The sequence below is a fragment of the Mixophyes fleayi genome, chromosome 4 (assembly GCF_038048845.1).
Source record: "Mixophyes fleayi isolate aMixFle1 chromosome 4, aMixFle1.hap1, whole genome shotgun sequence".
NCBI classification, from domain to species: Eukaryota; Metazoa; Chordata; class Amphibia; order Anura; family Limnodynastidae; genus Mixophyes; species Mixophyes fleayi.
This window is the reverse complement of record NC_134405.1, coordinates 115067373-115088041: the sequence shown is the minus strand read 5'-3', so window position 1 is coordinate 115088041 and position 20669 is coordinate 115067373. Positions and strand designations below refer to the sequence as shown.

At 40.6% G+C, this 20669-nt stretch overlaps 2 protein-coding genes across 4 annotated transcripts in view; one reads left to right on the top strand and one right to left on the bottom strand.

Annotated features, from left to right (window-relative positions):
• The window catches only part of MNS1 (meiosis specific nuclear structural 1), a 34220-nt gene extending 28765 nt beyond the window's left edge, over window positions 1-5455 (top strand). For all 3 annotated transcript variants that reach the window (XM_075208053.1, XM_075208052.1, XM_075208054.1), the window contains one exon: window positions 5217-5455. In XM_075208053.1, coding sequence (XP_075064154.1) covers window positions 5217-5324 — 108 coding nt within the window. In that variant the 3' untranslated portion in view covers window positions 5325-5455. The remainder of the gene's footprint in view (window positions 1-5216) is intronic.
• A 670-nt stretch (window positions 5456-6125) lies between these two features.
• The window catches only part of TEX9 (testis expressed 9), a 33891-nt gene continuing 19347 nt past the window's right edge, over window positions 6126-20669 (bottom strand). Inside the window, exons 8-12 of the mRNA XM_075208055.1 lie at window positions 19544-19626; window positions 18355-18528; window positions 15501-15635; window positions 14127-14261; window positions 6126-6695 (exon numbers count right to left, since the gene is read on the bottom strand). Of these exons, the coding sequence (XP_075064156.1) occupies window positions 6618-6695; window positions 14127-14261; window positions 15501-15635; window positions 18355-18528; window positions 19544-19626 (605 nt within the window). The 3' untranslated portion in view covers window positions 6126-6617. The remainder of the gene's footprint in view (window positions 6696-14126; window positions 14262-15500; window positions 15636-18354; window positions 18529-19543; window positions 19627-20669) is intronic.

The window sequence follows — 20669 nt, the reverse complement described above, 5'->3', positions numbered from 1 at the left end:
GTTGGTGGAGGTCCCAGCAGATCGTCTGAGTCTGGAAGAGTTGATTCAGGCGGTGCGTCAGGTACTTGAGATTCCTGAGGACCAAGTGCCTGAAGTTTCTGCATCCTCTCTTTTTGAAAGACTCAAAAAGAAGGAGGTGGTTTTTCCGGCCTCTCCCGAATTGGAGCAGTTGCTGTTGAAATCTTGGTCTTCTCCAGACAGAAAGTTTCAGGTGACTAAGCGACTGCAGTCATGTTATCCATTTCCCCCTGAGGTTCTCGCTAAATGGGACGCTTTCTCAGGTGGATGCAGCTGTGGCAAGGTTGGCAAAGGTAACTACTATTCCTCTGCCTTACCAGGCCACTCTTAAGGATGGTGCAGACCAGAAGGTTGAGACCGTTCTTAAGTCCATTTTTTTGGGCAGCGGGTGCTTGTTTGAGGCCTGCTTTAGCATCAGCTTGGGTTAACAAAGCTGTTGATCGCTGGTTGGAACAATTGTCTGAGGGTTTGTTGGCTGGCAGGCCATCCTCTGAATTGATTCTTTTAGTGGAACAGATTCAGAGGGCTACGGATTATTTAGGTGAAGCTGCTATGGAAGCAGGGACGATGGCAGTGCGCATTTCTGCTTCGGCAGTGGCAGCGCTGGTTAAAGTCCTGGAAGGTGGACGTAGAGTCCAAAAAGGCTCTGGAGTCCATTCCCTTTTCAGGAGGTGTTCTGTTTGGTCCTCAGCTGGATTCCTTTATCAGTCAGGCATCAGGATGTAAGAGCACTTTCCTCCCGGTTAGTGTTCCCAAGCAGAGGATGTCTAGATTTCGGGCCTTTCGTTCCTCAGGTAGGTCTAGAGGACAGTAGGACAATCCTCCAGAGGTCAGACATCCAACCCTAGAGGTGCTTTGCAGTGGGGACGTCAGGCCTGGTCGGCGCGTCGTCCAGCTGCTAGGTCAGCAGACAAACAGTCTGCATGACGGGGATTTTGCTCCTCCATTGTCGTCAGTGGTGGGAGCCCATCTTCTGCGGTTCAGGGATCGGTGGTGTCATTCCACCACCGATGTCTGGATTCGGGGAGTGGTGAGTCAGGGTTTCAGGATCGATCTGCTCGGTCTCCCTCCCAGACGGTTTTTCACCACGGGGCTTCCATCTTGTCCAAGGAAACGGTTGGCTTTAACAGAGGCGATTCAATCCCTTCTGTCGGCTGGAGTGGTTATTCCGGTTCCTCATTCTCAAAAAGGTTTGGGGTTTTATCCCAATCTTTTTCTTGTGACAAAACCCGACGGCTCCTTCAGACCGATTCTCAATCTAAAGGCTTTGAACACTCAGATAAGAGTGCCCAGCTTCAAGATGGAATCTTTACGCTCGGTAATTCTCGGCATGGAACAGGAAGAATTTATGGTGGCCCTAGACATCAAGGATGCATATCTCCATGTGCCCATTTGGAGGGGTCATCAGTCCCTGCTGAGGTTTGCGGTTCAGTCAGAGCACTTCCAGTTTCAGGCTCTTCCATTCGGTCTCGCCACGGCTCCACGAATCTTTACCAAGATCATGGCGGTGATGGCTGCTTTGCTAAGAGCCAAGGGGATTACAATCATCCCCTACCTGGACGATCTGCTTCTAAAGGCAGACTCTTCGCAGAAGCTTCTGTTACACATTCAGATAGCAATCCAAACCCTGGAGTTGCACAGTTGGATTATCAACTTCAAGAAATCCAAGTTGATCCCATCACAGCAGATGGTATTTCTGGGTCTTCTATATTTGATACCCGTCAGAGACGGGTATTTTTTCCTCAGGACAAGGTTTTGGCCTTACAGGGGATGGTGAAATGCCTGTTGATGGCAAGGAGACCCTCCATTCATTTTGCGATGAGGCTTCTGGGCAAGATGGTATCGTCATTCGAGGCGATCCAGTTTGCTCAGTTTCATGCACGGCAGTTTCAGTTGGACCTTCTGTCGCAATGGAACAAATCTCATCGAAATCTGGTGAGTCAGGTGTTTCGCCTATCTCCACAGACGCGCCAGTCGCTGATCTGGTGGTTACACAGGCAGAATCTCTCCAGGGGTCGCTTGTTCTCCATTTGGGATTGGATTCTAATTACAACAGACGCCAGCCTTCGGGGTTGGGGGGCTGTATGTCTTCAGGCACAGTTTCAGGGGTCCAAGCTTCCAATAAATGTCTTGGAACTGCGCGCTCTAAAAGGTGCGCAACATTTGCCGCAGGGAAAGCCAGTAAAGATCCAATCAGACAATGTCACAACAGTGGCATATCTAAATCATCAGGGAGGCACCAGGAGTCCTCTGGCCATGAGGGAGACACAGGATATTTCTGTGGGCAGAAGCTCACGTTTCGGCAATCATGGCCGTGTTTATTCCCGGAATAGAAAATTGGGAGGCAGACTTTCTAAGTCTGCAGACTCTACACCCAGGGGAATGGTCTCTCCATCCGGAGGTGTTTCAGCAGTTGGTGATGAAATGGGGTCAAACGGATGTCGACATGATGGCATCTCGGTTGAATCACGAAGTTCTCCACTACTGTTCCCGTGCAAGAGATCCCGGGGCAGTCGCGGTAGACGCTATGTCGGTTCCTTGGAAGTACCGCTTAGTGTACACTTTTTTCTCCAATAGCCATGCTTCCTCGAGTACTGCAAAAGGTGAAGAGAGAGGGTGTTCCAGTGCTTCTGGTAGCGCCGGATTGGCCGCGCAGAGCTTGGTACACCGACGTGCTCTTCATGGCAGGAGGTCGGTCGTGGCGGTTGCCAATTCGCCCAGATCTTCTAACTCAGGGTCCCTTTTGTCATCAGGGTTTGCATCGTCTGGCTTTAACGGCGTGGCTGTTGAAGCCAGGATCTTAAGAGCTAAGGGTTTTTCGAGACGGGTGGTTCAGACCATGCTTCGTGCTCGAAAGCCGGCTTCAGCCAAAATATATCATCGGGTTTGGAGGACATATATTGGTTGGTGCGAAAAGAAGGGGTATCCTACATCTTCTTTTCGTCTGGCCTGGTTACTGAGGTTCTTGCAGGACGGCTTGGATGCAGGTTTGCGTCTTAGTTCTCTTAAGGGTCAGGTGTCGGCTCTTTCAATTTTCTTTCAGAGAAAACTTGCTGTCATACCTGATGTGCCCGAAATCTAGACATCCTCTGCTTGGGAACACTAACCGGGAGGAAAGTGCTCTTACCTCCTGATGCCTGACTGATAAAGGAATCCAGCTGAGGACCAAACAGAACACCTCCTGAAAAGGGAATGGACTCCAGAGCCTTTTTGGACTCTACGTCCGCCTCCCAGGACTTTAACCAGAGAGTCCGAGAGGTGTTCTTCATGTTCAGCCTCCTTATATTCCTCCGGTTCCACCATGGGATTTGAATTTGGTGTTGAGGGCTTTACAGCATCCTCCATTTGAGCCTTTGAATTCAGTAGATTTCAAGTTTCTTACTTTGAAAACGGTTTTTCTGTTAGCCATTTCAACGGCACGCAGAGTTTCAGAGCTTGCGGCTTTGTCTTGTAAGTCTCCTCTGCTAGTTTTTCATGAGGATAGGGCAGTTCTTCGAACTAAGCCATCCTTCCTTCCAAAGGTTGTTTCTAAGTTTCATCTGAATCAGGATATTGTCATCCCGGCTCTAACTGATTCCTCGTCTTCTGATCAAGATGACTCTATTCGTTATCTTGATGTGGTTCGTGCTTTGAGAATTTATGTTAAAAGATCGCAGAAGTTTCGTAAAACTGAGGATCTTTTTATTCTTTACGATGCTCACAAAAGAGGCTGGCCAGCTTCTAAGGTGACCATTGCTAGGTGGATTACGGCTGTTATCCGCCAGGCTTACAACGGGGCTGGGGAGCCTGTCCCTGCTAATCTGCGGGCGCATTCTACAAGGTCTGTAAGTGCTTCCTGGGCGGCACGCCATGGTGCCTCCAGTGAACAGTTGTGTAAAGCGGCCACGTGGTCTTCTGTACACACTTTCACAAAGTTTTACAGATTTAATGTGTTTGCCTCTAGGGATGCAAGTTTCGGGAGAAAGGTGCTTCGGGCCGTTTCTTCTGAGCGTTCCCTCCCGTGATACAGCTTTGGGATGTCCCCCAAGGTCCCGATGTCCCCCAAGGTCCCGATGTCCCCCAAGGTCTGTGAGAGAAAATGTGATTTTTATACTTACGTAAAATCCGTTTCTCTTAATCCGTTGGGGGACACCGGGCGCCCACCCTTAACGCTATGGTTTTTCCTTGTTTGACATGTTGTTTGATTGTTATGTGTTAAGTTTATTCTCTTTTTTTTGGTTCTCTCTATCTCCCTTTCTGCGGGCTTGGTTAAACATAGACTGGCCTCTAGCAGGAGGTGGGGTATAGAGGGGGTGGAGCCAGAGTTTTAGTTAACTAAAAGTTAAAGTGCCAGCATTCGCCTGCTCTACCCTATACCCCAAGGTCCCGGTGTCCCCCAACGGATTAAGAGAAACAAATTTTACGTAAGTATAAAAATCCCATTTTTGAACTCCTACCATACACTAGGAAACCAGCAGTTGTTGGGGAGCATTGATATGCAGATACCAGAGGGGAACTTTGGGAGGATACACTGCCAAATCTTATTACATGTTGCTGTGGAGACCCCCTGGTTATTGGTGCTATGGACGAAGCCAGACTGACAGTAAGAGTTCAATGGATGAAAATCAGATGCCTCCAATATTTGTTCATTGACACGGATGTTGGGAACAGGAAACCGTTGACAATGAACAGTCCACACTTCCTGTTACTTTTAATAGCCTAGATTAGTTTTACCCTTTCTAAAACAAAAACACTAATCAATAATGACAACTGCAAATAAAGGTTTTATTGTAGGGTATATTTTAATTTGTGTATCTGCAAACAATACGACTATATTCTTGTATTAGGCATAAGAACAGCCTCCGAACGAGGCTTTCAAGAAGGTTATACTCATGTTACCCTTTCATAAATAGTCATGGTTTAATTTAAAACTTTGCGAAAAGTACCTAAAGTGTGAAATTTGTGAAACGCTTGTATTCTGCTAATGCAGACTTTATGCAAACTATACATGTAACTGAAAAACTAATGAGATTACAGAAAAAAGACTTACAATTGTTCATTCTTACAAATTCTAACAAGGTGGCTGCTGGTGACAGATTTTTATAAAGATAGTTATTCTGTGTTATTTTGGTATAACAAATCTTAGTTTCCGATTTCAGGATAATTACTTTTTAATAGGATTATGTGAAAATACTGAATTATTTTCTTGCAATTTTTAGGGAATATTTAAAAATGAGGAAGACCTCAATATGTTTGATGAAGAGTTTCAGAAGACTTTTCAGAAAAGAAATGTGGACATGTTTTCAGAAGATGGCTGGGATTCTTAAATGAAGTGATTCACTGTTCTACCACCAGATGGCACCCTTTATAGCAGCAGAGTGCTATTTGGAAAGGTTTTAATTTATGGATGCATAATACTTGTACCAACCAGAACGTTTAATAAAATACTTTCACGAGGTGTCAGAATGTGTAAAATTTTTGTAGATATTTGTTTAGATGTTGTAAGTCCTTAAAGCATAAACACTATATTTTGGAATACTACTAAGCAAAAATCACCAGTTTTATTCCAGACAAAATTAACATGTAAAACATAGTGCTGGTCATTTTCCTAATCTAAACAACACCTAGAAAATGGTTAGTCCCACCTACCTGCTTTTTTTTTCATGCTTTTTACTAGAAAATGCATGAAAAGTGCATTAAATAGGAAAAATAAAATTCAAAAGGTGCCATTCACATCACTGCGTTATAGAATATCAATACAATGTGTAAAACACTAACTAATAAAATGTACTGTACTGGAAATGTGCAACACCATGAAAGCAACCCACTAAACCATTAGTTTATGCATGTGCTTTTGTCAATTTACCTATTGTAGTTGTTTCCCAAACCTAGTCCTCACAGCACCCTAACAGTGCAGGTTTTTCAGGTGACCAATGATATAATTATACCACCTGTGGATCTTTCAAAATGTGTCGGTCAGTAATGATTATACCTGTCCCCCCAGCAAAGGGATATGGAAAACCTGCAGGGGTCCCTGAGGACTGGGTTTGGGAAACACTGACCTAGAGTATGTCTGTGAACAAGCCTTTAAAAAGTTGGTATGATGTGTAAAATTAAATTAACTCCACTTAAGAGATTCCTGTTTTATTTTTTCAAACAACCATCGACATAAGAACACCACAATTATGCTGGTAAAAAAAACAGTTCCTAACACAAATGCACTTAAACATAAAAAAATTATTTATACTTTAAAATTCATCACTTTTTTTTTTTTTATTGGAGTGCAGCTTATAGATGTGGCAGAAAACATCTGTCCAATGGCATCCCTTACCGATGGACCACAGTGGAAAAAGTGAAATATTTTTTGTTTATCGTCAAGCAGCAGCTCTGAAGCATATTTATTTTTAAAAACCATGATCGTACCACTTGTATAATTTTAAAAAGCACTGTTTAATATCTGATAAAACAAAATTGAAGCAAATGGTGTGGTTACTACATTTTACAAACTTCTAGTATATGGTAGGATTGCTGCCAAACATATATGAAAATCTCTACAAGAGGGAACAAATACACTTTTATATGATCAATTTAAAATGATGCAGACAATCAGAAATGCAGGCTTAGGAGACACCCCACTCCAGTGCCTTCATAAACTCCTCTTCCGTAAAAGAAAGCATCTTTGCTGATTCAATGTGCATCTGGTAGAAATGGGAAATAAAAATGTATTAGTTAGCAATTTGTCAATAATATCCCAGCACCCCTTTCCCTAATGCCCCCACCCCCAAAAATAAATATGTAGTCAACTAGATAAAGCCAATGATAAATTGCAGATTTCTCATTCAATGTATATTTCCCATCTGATTTTATGTAACCAATGCTATAAAGAGGACTTCAACGGCAAGGCACATAAACGATCTATTTCCATTAGCAAAATTGTCAATTTTTGAGAAATAACCATGGCACACTTTACTATACTGTAAAAGAGGATTTTTGCACTTCTATTAAAGGCTTTTCTCTAAATCTATTGGAGAACACTGGAACCATGGGGTATAGAGGTGCATGCAGAAGCTTAGCAGGTAACTCAGACAGCTGAGCGCCTCCTCCTCTATATCCCCTAGCCCAGCGGTTTCCAAAGTGTGCGCCGTGGCTCCCAGGGGACAAAAAACAACTTACAAATATGGCGGCGCCCGGGACCCAGCATGCTCCTCCCTCCTCACTGAACGTCGGGCGTGATAACGTCACGCCTGACATATTCAGTGAGAAGCGGCAGGAGAGGGGAGCATGCTGGGTCTCGGGTGCCACCGCATTGGTAAGAAGATAGAAGAAAGAAGGCCAAGTATGGTAAGTAAAGAAATGGAGGGAAAGGTGAAAGGAAACAGCAATGGAGGGGCAAAAAGAATGAAGGAGGGGGCAGAGTGTGATTATTTTTGTTCAAGTTGTTTTATTTTGTTTGATCTTATTCCTCTTAATATTATCTGTAAATTATTCTTTGACAGAAATATAATTGAAAAAAATTATTCTTTTCCCTTTCGATTTATGTATATTATTTTTGCATACAACTTCCAAAGTATTTCTCTCCTAAATACTTATTACCTTATTTTGACTCAAATACTTAAACAGGACTACTCTCTAATTATTTTGGAGGGGTGCCTTGAAAAAATTATGGAGACTATGGGTGCCACGAACTGAAAAAGTTTGGGAACCACTGCCCTAGCCTGTAAGACAACTAAGCACAACAGGGGAGACAGATAAAAAGGGAGAGAAAACAAGGAATATAATGTCCTCCCAAAACGGACACCAAACGACAAAGGAAAGAACCTGAGTGTAAAGGGTGGACTTCCAGTGTTCCCCAAAAGATTTTGATAAAAGGATTTAAAACAAGTACAATAATCCCTCACTTATATCTGATTAGGGGACACTAGAAACATGGGCCTGCCCCAAAACTGTCCCCACAGGAGGGTACGCTCTGAAGTTGCTGTGCGCAAAACCTTACACCCAACCTAGATTCTTTGGACTCAAAAACATTGAACCTGTAAATATATGGACAGGTGGGCATCGGAAGCACTCGCTGAACTGGTAGAATGTGCCCTCATATTTTTAGAAACCGGCTTCCCTGCTCCAATGTAAGTCTATCTAATTGGTGAAGTGATTCATCTAATAATGGATGCTGGCTAACCTCTTTTATGCGCACCATAGAGGACAACAAGGATGTGAGTTTTCTGAAACTAAACTTTAGCAAGGCATGTCCTCAGGGCCCTGATGATGTCCAACAAAATAAAGGACAGTTTGTCCTCATGAAAAATTAGATATGGTGATCTGCAAAAAAGAGGTTCCAGCTCCAAAACTCTTCTCAATGTCGAACGCCAAAAGAAAGGTTTTCTTTCATTTAAGGAACTTCAACTCCAATACAAAGGTGTTAAAATGTTGTCAAGAAAAGCTTTAGGTTCCAATGATCTATAGGAGGAATATAAAGGGGCTGCACACAGCTATCAATGCCGGTTTCTTCTAGAAGAAATCAAATAGGGATGGATGAAACCTGGACCTTTAAAGAACCACTGTCTATATACTCTTGCAAAACTGAAGAAACCTGGGTAGTCTAAAGGAAGATTTAGGTAAATCTTTTCACACTAAAGGATATACAATACACAGCCAAAAGTATTTGGACCCCTGCCCCATGGGATTAATATGGAGTTGGTCCCCCCTTTGCTGCTATAATAGCCTACACTCTTCTGGGAAGGCTTTCCACTAGATTTGAAACACGGCTGCAAGGATTTGCATCCATTCAGCTATAAGAACATTAGTGAGGTCGGGCACTGATGTTAGGCGATAAAACTTGGCTTGCATATGACGTTACAATTCAGCCCAAAGGTTTGGTGAGGATGAGGTCTGCAGGCCAATAAAGTTCTTCCACAACAGACTTTGAAAACCATTTTATTATTGCTGGACCTCATGTTGTCATGCTGAAACTGGAAAAGACCTCCAAACTGTTGTTACAAAGTTGGAAGCACACAAATATGTTGTAGCACTAAAACTTCCCTTCACTGGAACTAAGAGACCATTATTCTTCCTCCACCAGACGTTACAGTTTGCATTCTGATGGGAGGCATTTTTCTGGCATCCGGAAAAAACAGATTTGTCCGACAAACTGCCAAATGGTGAAGTATGATTTGTCACTAAAGAGAACATGACTCCCGAGTTCAATGGCAGTGTGCTTTACACCACCAGCCAACATTTAGCATGCCACATTGCAATCTAAGGTTTGTGTGCGGCTTCTTCGCAACAGAAATCCAATTAATGAAGCTCACACCGAACATTTCAATTGCCAACAATGGTTCTAGAGCCAGTTTGTAACACTGTAATGTGTGTTGCAACCAAGAACAGATGATATTTAAACACTACATGCTTCAGTACTCTGAGTTACCATTCTGTGAGCTTGTGTGGCCTACTACTTTACGGCTGAACTGTTGTTGCTCCTAGATGCTTCCACTTCACAATAACAGTACTTAGTTGACTGGGGCAAGACTAGCACTGAGCTTTTCAGTGCGACCCATTCTACTGCTTATTTAAGGATGGAACTTTTAGCCACACCTATTGCCATAGGTGCATAAAATCAAGCCTACAGTAATGCAATCTCCAAAACACACTAATTTAAAGTGATGTCCATATACTTTTGGCCATGTAGTGTATATTCTCAACATTCTTTGGTAATTTCTACCAGATACCTGCTTTCTAGCCTTCAGCATGGTTACCACCACACTTTCAGAGAGGCCTTTTACTGTAAGGATCATGGCTTCAACAGCAACAATGTTGAAGCTAGCTGAGCTAAATCTTGATAATGGAACGATCCCTGACTTAACAGGTCCTGTCTAGGAGGAAGCCACCATAGCACATCTGTCTGGTTTCTGAACTAAGAAAAGGTTCAAACAGAATTCTAAACTCTTCAGAAGAATGCACAGGCTGCAGAATACTGCCCCCTGGAGTTAGCACCCCTAGCTATTCCTGTGAATAAAAAGGATCAAAATTTAGACCCTCTGCACTTGGGACCTTTAACAGGTAGGAAACATTTTTTCTTCTTGTGGCCTGACTGCATAAATGATCAAGTTCAGGATGAAACAAGACATTGGATTCCAAGTCAGCCTCCCAAGCCTTAAGTCACAATGTACTTCCCTCCCCTACAGCTGAGGCAGATATTTTTGCCCCAACAAGTCCCACATCACAACAGGCATCACCCATATACCCAGAAAACTCTTGGATGTGGTCAGCCAATGTAATTAATTCTGACCTTGGTTTGCCCAACTGCAGACCTTCAGAAAGCTATTCTGACCAGTTTCCTAAAGCTTTGTTAACCCATGCTGTATATAGATTTTAAAATGACTTCGCATTTTCTATCCAAGCCATCCTTTAGAGTGGCTGAATTAAATCTGCTATAATGAGTATCCACCGTAGGCAGAGATTGCTTTTTGTCCAGGAAAGGGATTTAAAAAAAAAAAAAAAAAAAAAAAACAAACAAAAAAAACCAACTGCAATCTGCATAAGATGTTGAACCTCTTGTTTGGACTATGCCTCACAAAGCGATTAAGCTGTGCACAGTGATAAGTCTTGAGAAACATGCTCCTCAATTTCTTCACTGTTAAGGGTCTGTATCACAGCCTGTACCAAATATTTCACCCCTTGTTTTTCTACCCCTCGTTTTCCAGAGGGGTCCTTTATGTTCGGATCCTCAGCAACTTCAACCTCCTCCTGAACTGAAAGGTCAGAGTCCAATCTGCCTCATGTCTGGCCTACTGCCAGGCTGTGGCGCTTGCTTGGTCTTGCTGTAGAGGTAGACTCTAAAAAACGTATCTACAGAAGAGGAGCTTCACTAAGCCCTGCACAGATTTGGCCAGAATATGTTCCCAAACTGGTTCCTCGTTGGAAGGACGGTGAACTTGGTTAAACGTCCCCACTAGAACAGGTTCTGTATCTGAAGTGAGGGGGAAGACAGGAGGAATAACATCGTCGCTTACAACCCTGGGATTAGTTGCTGCTGTGCTATAGATTTTGCCCAGGCTAGCTCTGCCAAATTGGCCATGCCATCCACAGGTGTGTGTGTGTGGCCAGCAGTACCTGGCCCCTAGCTACCTTAGTGTAACATCTTAAACATGTAAATAAATATAACTGATGTCACACCAGGACCAGCTATGGAACTACTCCCCTTGAGTAAGGTGACAGACAAAATCCCACAGGAAACATTAGGGTAAAATGCAGAAATAAAGCAATATTTGCTCTATCACTTCCCCGGCTGAGAGATATAGTGGAGTGCAGCAACAGCTGTGGGGGGTCTAAGCTTTTGTCGCATTTTACTGAGAGGGGGAGGGGGGGGGGTGGGAACCCTACAGGCTAGAGATTAGGGAAGGGGGGTGGGGTTCTGAGAGTTTGAGATCCCAAACCCTTGCCTGCACCTCTATACCCCATGGTTCTAGTGTCCCCCAACTGGATGTATGAGAAAGCTGTATGTCCAATACTTGCTTTTTTTTTTTAATTTATTTTTTAATTATGATTTTTGTATGGGCAGTAATCCAGTAATGATCAATTCTGCCTTTGTTCATGTGAAATAAATAAAACATTTTATAAAAGCAACACAGCTTTAAAGAGGGCACCATTTAAAATACGGTTTAAGACTCAATTATTCCAGTATTGAGCTTAGCAGCAGTTATTTTAGGTTTCTAAAACCCTGTGGGGATTTGTTACATATGAGAAATACCTTTTCGACTAACTGGTAAGTAAAACATTTTCACAAGACGGCAGCAGGGCATACTGAAAGCACCTGAAATTGAACAGAATTCTGTACCTTTTCCCTCCCTTAAACAGACAGGTGTTACTTCTACTTAAAGTTCCCTTGGGTGAAATGAAAATGCCTGCCACATCTAACCTAACTCTCCAATAAGGAAACCATACAGCTTCTTATTGGATTGTCACAAAAGGGCATTGATGGGTAACTCTGGAACCAGGCAGCAGAAAATAGCATGTTGGTTGAAATGCTGCTTTATAAGGAAATGCTTAGAAGAATTAATGTATTCAGCCTTGTACGTAATCTTACAACAGGAGTGGTTTTATTACATATAAAATCATATGTAAATTGGGTTTTCGGTAGCTTAATATTAGAAAAAAAATGCAAGTTATTTTACAATGCAAGGTATACATTCCTCTACGACCACCAGGGTTACTGATAGCTAATACCAAGGATGGAGAACATGATAGAGACAGTAATGTCTTTCACACTGCTATATAACTCATGTACATACAAACTGCAAAATACCAGTCCTGCTACTGTACATTATGGGAATGTTTCCATTTGTGTGTGCTACCTTTGCACTGTTTTGATACAAGAAACAAAGAATACTCATCAACACATTTACTCTGCACCACCGCTTTAAAAAAAAAAACAAACCTTCTTTTTGTACCTATAAAATATGACTGTTTAAATATAACCCAAAGGAACAATGTAAAGAAAATTGGTAGATCTCTGTGTCCTCTATACAGAGGATATTGGAACACAAGTAGTGTATACAGAGACCACAGGTAGTCTAATGACTCTGCTTTGGTGTATACCAACAAATAATCATATGGTAAAAATGAGGCTCCATTCAAGAATTACTAAGGGGTACATTTATCAGCCAATCAGATTCTAGCTGTCATTTTGTAGAATGTACTAAATAACTAACAAGAATCCAATTGGTTGCTATAGGCAACATCTCCAATTTTTTAAACCCGCTGCTTGATAAATTTAACACTAAGGCCTAGATTTACTAAGCTGCGGGTTTGAAAAAGTGGGGATGTTGCCTATAGCAACCAATCAGATTCTAGCTGTCATTTTGTAGAAAGTACTAACTAAATGAAAGCTAGAATCTGATTGGTTGCTATAGGCAACATCCCCACTTTTTCAAACCCGCAGCTTAGTAAATCTAGCCCTAAGTGTTTGCAGAAGAAGGGAGTGGTTGACTTTATTAGGTACAAGAGAGAGAAGAGGCATCTTTTAATATGGAGTGTAGTGCAAAAGTCATATTACAGATGGTCCAGTTGGGTATTACAGCAAGGAAGGGAGTGCATCTATTTTATAATAGTCATTTAAGTAGTTTGAAGGTAAATGAAAGTAAAGATGAGCCATTAGACAAATGCTAGCAATAGGTCACATGATAGAGACAAAAATGTAATACACTACTATGAGGGAATGGATAAATAATTCAATTAAACGTGGAACTGGCTCTGAGATGAGAGTAGTGAAGCACCTTTATCTATGAATATAGAGCAGAAGGAGCAGAGGGTAGAGTTAGAAATAGATGTGTAAGACGTTTGGTTACGAGAAGTAGTTACAGTGCAATATCATATCTGATTGCCAATTAAAGGCAAAATATACACAATGTCTTGGTCAAAAAGCTAAACTCATTTTTTTGTTTCCTGAAATAGAATTGTTCAAAGAGCAGCCCTGCTGGGGTAGCACATCTTCAACGAGTCAGTTAAGAGTGCAGACTGGCTGCAATTTCAAGGCCAAGCAAGCAGTGGACATTACATTTGGAATGGGAATATGGGGGGCATTGAAGTAGGGGGGCAGTTAATACAAGCAACAGCTAGAAAGGAGGGTAGAGGATTTAAGCAACAGTAACAGCAAATTTTGTGTATATGGCTACAACAATACAAGAATCAATTGACTTAAACAACATGGCTTCCGTTTGTTTACTTCAGGTGTAAGATAATCAGTCTCGCACCTGAAGAAGGGGGGGCTCCCGAAACATTGGGCACTTTGGGACATCCAGTTGTAAAGGCAAAATAAACTAGCTCTGATGATCATGAGATTTTTAACTCTACAGGCTACAGCTGTAAAATGCTTTCCTAATTTGGAAACGTATTATGGGGATTTGCTTGATTTATGGAGGTTTTTTTGGTTCATGTCCTTTAACATTTGTGCTGCAGATGGGGATAATAGAAAAAAAAAAAATTAACTATACAAAGGATTTATGAGAAAATAAAAAATATATAGTAGGGATTGTGAAATAGACATAATTATAATAGGCCCCCTACTCAATACATCCCGACTACTAATTACAATTACGTATGTGATACTGTGTTTTAGTACTAAAACTGATGCTTACCTTTTGTCTCTTTAAAATGTCTATAAGTTTAAGTTGCTTTTTAAACCCAGCCATCAGCTCTGCTTTCTGCTTCTCCAGCTTCTTATTTTCATGTTTTAGTTCTTCAATCTTTTTCTTCTCCTGGCTAGCAGTATCCTGAATAAGGCCAAGTATTTTAAACAGTGCAGTGTCAGTAAAGCCATCTGCAATACCTGCATACTAAAACAGTCTCTTCTCATTTAACAAAAAAATTATAGTCTTCCATCTATCTGCGTTTGTTGTTACTAGCAAAAAATAACACTGTACACCTACACATTATTGGGAAAGTAATAATTACAGAACCAATGTGTAACAAAATAAAGATGATCATATATTTACTGCAGTCACTGAATCCTGAATGATGCAAATGTATATATGTATTGCAATATAATATACAGTGATACAAGAATGTAACGCTGGTTAAACTATAAAGTACTAAAAAAAAAAATTAAAAAAAATGCTATCCTGTTCCTTACATGTTTACACAACTCATTTTCAAGCCAGTACAAAGTAATTACGATTGGATATCTGAGAATATATTTTATGTAAATGGTCCTTCCATCATACCTAGGAATAGCTACATCTAGTATAATTTAGATGTTAGATTAAAAGTACAATGAATTCAACCCAAAAGAAAAATACAAAAAAAAGGAAATCAATGCAGTAACCAAACCATCTGCTATAATGCTGTATCAGCTGAACTATGCCCATTATATTATTATGTATAACTATATACACAAAATGCACATCTAGAATATTTTCCTAAAAAATAATGTTTCCACCTCAGCTGATCTGCAACAGGGCCAAGAGTCAGGCTGGGAACTAAAAACACACTTTTATAAAATATCTGCTGCGGAGAATGGGTCAAAGCTACAGAAATACTCATATTGTACCCTGTCAAACAAGAACTAATCATGTTTTATTCAACCTCCCAGTTACCACTTCCTCTGACTTTCCCAAAGTTGTCTCTTACCATTACTAGTAAGAATGTGGATCCTTATTGAGGACTAGATGGTTGATACGTAAAAACACAGATTTGAAAGTGGGTTATCTTTCCTTGTCACATGTCTGTATGTACAATGCAGAGATGGTTACAGTACACTCACAGTCAGGAGATAAAATAAAGGAAGTAAAAATGTAGGATGGAAGCACTCACAGAAATATATATATGCAAAATAAGAGGGCTTTTTTAATGAACTAAAATGTTGGTCTAATCAGGACACGTGCATATTATAATTAAATTAAATGGAGGATGTATGATTGTCTTAATAAGAAAAGCATGACTATATTGGTAAAAACCTGAAAATATCTTCACATTAATCATGTTAGACAAGTCCTTTGTTACAGGTAAAGTACCTTGTTACTTTGTTTTAGTTTATTCAGTTCCATTTTGTATTTATCCGCTTCCTCCAGGGCTCTGTTCAGGCGAACCTCAGTGGCACTCTGACTGCTTGCAGATTGTTTCTGTATTCTTTTCACATTTTCCAGTTCCTAAATCAAACAGAAAACAGAACATAAAAGCACTGGAATAAATTGTATGCACCTCAGGACCACAAGCAGAGTCCCACAAATTGCTCTTCGAGCCTCAGATCGGTAGATATCCTATAGTTTCTATGAACTAGAGACATTTGGAGTCACAGCTACAGGAACAAGTAAACGCACCACTGGCTTTAGAACACAGCTGGGCCAAAATTCAACAATCGCAAGGCAACATAACTCCCAACACGGACGGCTTTATATTTATAGGTATATCAACAATTAGATGACAAACACAAAAAGCATGATTTGCCTATAATGAGGCTGATCATTTTTCCTTCCCACAATCCATTATTTGCTTAGTAATACCAACTAAGTTTTCACTTTTGCATGGGAAGGTTTTTATATTGTGGATATATTGTTTGGCTCCCGCATTGCAAGCAATATAGCAAATCCCACTTATTTCCCTGTATTTGATAATATAAATTATGTTTATATTTTATAATCAATATTTATAGAATAACAAAGTTACATTCTAAATGTGGTAAATGTGTATCCATTAACAGACTTCCGAGTTCAAAGGAGACCTAAATCTAAGCCTTTGGCCTGTCCTTCTGGTGCTGCTGAACTACAACTCCGAACATGCCAGGTAGCAGATTTCACCCCCTGCATAGGGTGACTAAGCTCACAGCAGATTGAACGCAAACATAATAGGTAACATTTCTGAGAGCTGTACCACATATATAAGACTATTTTGTACAAAAAATATTTATGATTTAGAAATATTTTATTTATGTTTTATTAAAGAGGTCGATTGATTTATGTATCCGCAACAACAAAAAAATACTTGCTAATTTGTATTCTCACCATGTTGCCTGAATACTGCAAGAACATCTTGGGTATTATTACATCATGTCTTATTAGCAAGTCCTACTGAGTCTCTTCCAAGGTCCTACCTCTGCTAATATTTCAACAGCAAGAAAATAGAAAATGACCTCATCTGCCTCCTCGCTCACATCCCTCAGGGAATCGTTTGCTTTTAACCTTCATCTTTATTGTAGTATTTAACTATTTCAACAGTACAATGAGCCATCAGTGCTTTAGCAGAAATAAAGATGGTTAAGTGTATCCCTTCTGTACTAGTTAGACAGACAGTCAATGCCAAAACAACAGGTCACCGTTAACTGACAATATTTTCCTCTATAACAGTACTCATTATATCAATGCCAGAGCAACACTGACTGGGAACTGCTTGTTTTTATAGTTGAACATTGTAAAACTACATTAAATCCATAATGCATTATGTCTTTGGGAGGGACCATAGCCATAGCTAGGAGATAACAAGCTCCCTATCGCGTCTGAAGAAGCAAGTGCTGTGTAATGACCATAACACTCTCTCTGTTTCTGCCTACATGGTCAGCATATTTTCCACCTACAGCAAGCTGCCAGTGGGGGGCATGCAAGAGTGATCCGAGAGCCAGCAGCTGCAAGACTGGGGAATCTGACACATCATGTGAACAACAGATCCCAGGTAAGTAGACTTCTGAAACCTGGTTTCAGTTATGATATTCCACCCACAGCATTCATAACACTTAGCAACATTAGTGTGCCAAGCACCCAGCTTTTACCCGCCTGCAATGTTCAGGCAAAAAAAGAGCAGAAAAATACAGAGTATCTGAGGCAGATAGCTACAAGAGTGCCATTACAATTAGTTTTCAATTAAAAAATTTGTCTGGGGAGTATGTATATTTCAACTAAGATATATTGCCCACTGCTACAAATGATGCAATACTGATAGTGATTGCATAGTTTCACTACTCTGAACAAAGACACGGGTCATCATTTTCAATTGCAAAATGACCAATGCATGGTGCAGAATACTCTCTGCTGATGTCACACACCTTAATATACAGTGGTGCACTCAGATCTCCTCCTACGAGCATGCAATGCCTGCAGGGAAAGGTCTGGCCTATAGAATGAATTGAGCAGACTGAGGGAATTTCTTGCGCACTGGTGAACCTAGGTTTGCAATGTGGTGCAAAAAAAATTAGATTTCATTCTGCAAAGCAGGGTTATTAAAATAAAATAAAGGAGTGTAGACTTAGTCCACAAGTCAGGCTAACCCAAGTAGTGTTTTAGGAGAAAAACTGAAAACATTTAATTCAATTTAAGCTGCGGCTGTAAAGATTCCTGACCAACCAGAAATAGAAGGAATAATGTGGAATTATCTATAGTTGCAGGGGTCCTTCATACTGACAGGTGGTAAGCAAATAAAACTGCATAAGACAGCACTACTGCTACATAGTACTGCATTTTGTCAATGATAATAAAGAAGATGGAGAGTTATTAATAATAACATTGTAACTACTTGAACTAAATACTAAGCTGCCATAATTCATGTGAATGACACAGATCGTATAGTTACCTGGAAGCAACATACCATGTTGGCATTTTACTGTTACTAATAAAAGATCCACTATAGATGCTTCAGAAAGTAATGTGATTACTCCCCCCAATAGATAATGATTTTTCCTTAAGAGTTATCACCAAGGATGAGATGTGCCCTCAAGAAAAATGGCTGCTCTTTCAGTGACCTCGCTAATAAAGATGAGAAGACGATGTAGAGAGGTAGCTAGAGAAAATGTATTAACAACTTATTAATTCCAAATTGTCTTTATGAGCACAGAGTTCCTTAGTGTACAAAGATTGTGGAAACCATGATATGGCAGTGTACCTTCTCCAATGAGGAAAGCTGATGCTGTAACCCATCACTTTTCTTATTAGATTCTTCCGATAAAGCTTTATATTTCTCAGCCTGCGTCTGCTGTATATTCACTGTCCTCTGTAGTCTGCCACGCTCCTCCTCCAGATCTTTTACACGAGATTTAAGATTGCGGCTCTCATCGTCCTGTAACATTACATGGAAACTTTACTTAAATGCCCCTAATCAACATAATGAGGAATGGAGACCATACAAGAGTTCAATTATTTTTAAACAATTTGTCTGCACAATAAAACCTCCTAATCAAATTATAAATAAATCTCTGCAGCGCTATTAAATATATAGCAGTAAAAGCTACACATCTAATAGTCCTTGCTGTCATGCAATGTGGTAGTCCTTTTAGCCGCACTTATAAAGCGGCAATGGGTGGACTTACCACCTAGATTACATCATACAGGCTGTGTGTCCACCCATTGCCGCTTTAAAACCGCAGTTTTCACTATGACCATTAGAAATGACGTGATTTGTTAGTGTACATGTTTTGGAAAGTCGCTTTTTACATTTGCAGGGAATTTAAGGTGCCGGAAATACTACTTGTCTGTTACATTGTAAGTCGCTATTTTTACTTTATCACTTTTTTAGTGATCATGGTTTTTTCGTCGGTGTGTAGTGTGTCACGTTTAAAAGTGCAGAGAAACCCTACCACACCCGTCATGCATGCCATTCCCTCTACCCAGGTGGTAAGGATTAACAGAGCATGAAAAAATAATGCACCCAAAATCATAGAACAGCCCTCTATTTGTGACATTTACAGTACAAAACAAAAAACACTGTCACCCACAATTCTCTGAGAAATAAACATTACAATATTATTCAGAGTAACCAATTAGAAATGTAAACAATGTTACACAAGGATGTAAATGCCTCTTAATATCTAGTGAAACTCTACTTAATATTCCTCTGATACTTATGGATGGGACTGGGAGTGAATCTTTGATAAGTCACAGACACAACAGCAAAGTCAAAGAACAACATAGATGAAACTGTCACTATGAGTGTGCCGTCTTCTCTGTCAGTTTCCTGATTTAAGTAATAATACTGCACTATTAGGCACCTGTCTCCATTTCAAACATACAGACATAATGTTAATTTTATTTTATTTGAAACCACACTTGTTAGAGGTTCTGGAAGATAGGTTTACCTTCTTATTGCATTCAAGAGTTATGTTATCCAGTTCTTCCTGCATGACTCGTAGTTTTGCTTTCAGAAATCTGATCTGAGCCTCTGCAAAACGTTAGCAGAAAATACATGTGATACATACACAAGCAGCTAAACAAAAACACAGAATGCACTCTTTCCAATTCTTTAGCTGAAAAGTGAAATTATTAAAAACAGTTTAGAAGCTTTCTTGAAGCATCATCATCATTTATTTATATAGCGCCAGTAATTCCGCAGCACTATACAGAGGATATTTTGTCACAAGCATCAGGCCCTCCCGGAGCTTACAGTGAATTCCCTACAAACACGCAGATAGAAAGGCACAGAGACTAGATTCAATTTGATAGCAGCCAATTAACCTACCGGTATGTTTTTGGAGTGTGGGAGGAAACCGGAGCACCAGGAGGAAACCCACGCAAACACGGGGAGAACATACAAACTCCACACAGATAAGGCCACGGTCGGAAATTGAACTCATTAACCCAGCAGTGTGTGGCAGAGGTACTACCCACTAAGCCACCATGCTGTCCATGGCAGTATGTGATGGGGAAGGAGAAGAGGCTCCTATGCACTACCCTAGATATCGCTGACTGACTTGCAGTCTCATAGGTAATTTAAATTGAATAAATTTTATAAAATTTCACACCTCTCTATTTGGCTGCCTATTCATATTTGTAATATAATGTTTTTCGAGCTAATACATCATCCGAGGAGGATTTCAGCAGGTGCATAGGAAAGGAGTCAAAATGGGCTAATACTACTCACCTCTCTGACTATATAAGCTTTTCTACATGTCCAATATATGGCATTTGAACAAATATGACAAGTATGCAGAGATGCTGTACAAAAAACTGTCTGTCAGCAACCAACCGGCCAGTCAGGCAGATGGCAGAATTAGATATGACAGAATCCCATGACCTGATATTACTTTCTGGCATAAAGCGGACTTCTCAAAACCTTGAGTTATTTCGCACTAAAGCTTTTAATGACATTTTTCCTTGATCACGGTTACAACACAAAAGAAGAGCATTATATGCATCATTTGTCAGCACCGGCAGCTCAGGGTCTGAGGGTCATGATCTCAACTCGCACACACGCTGCATTGGCTC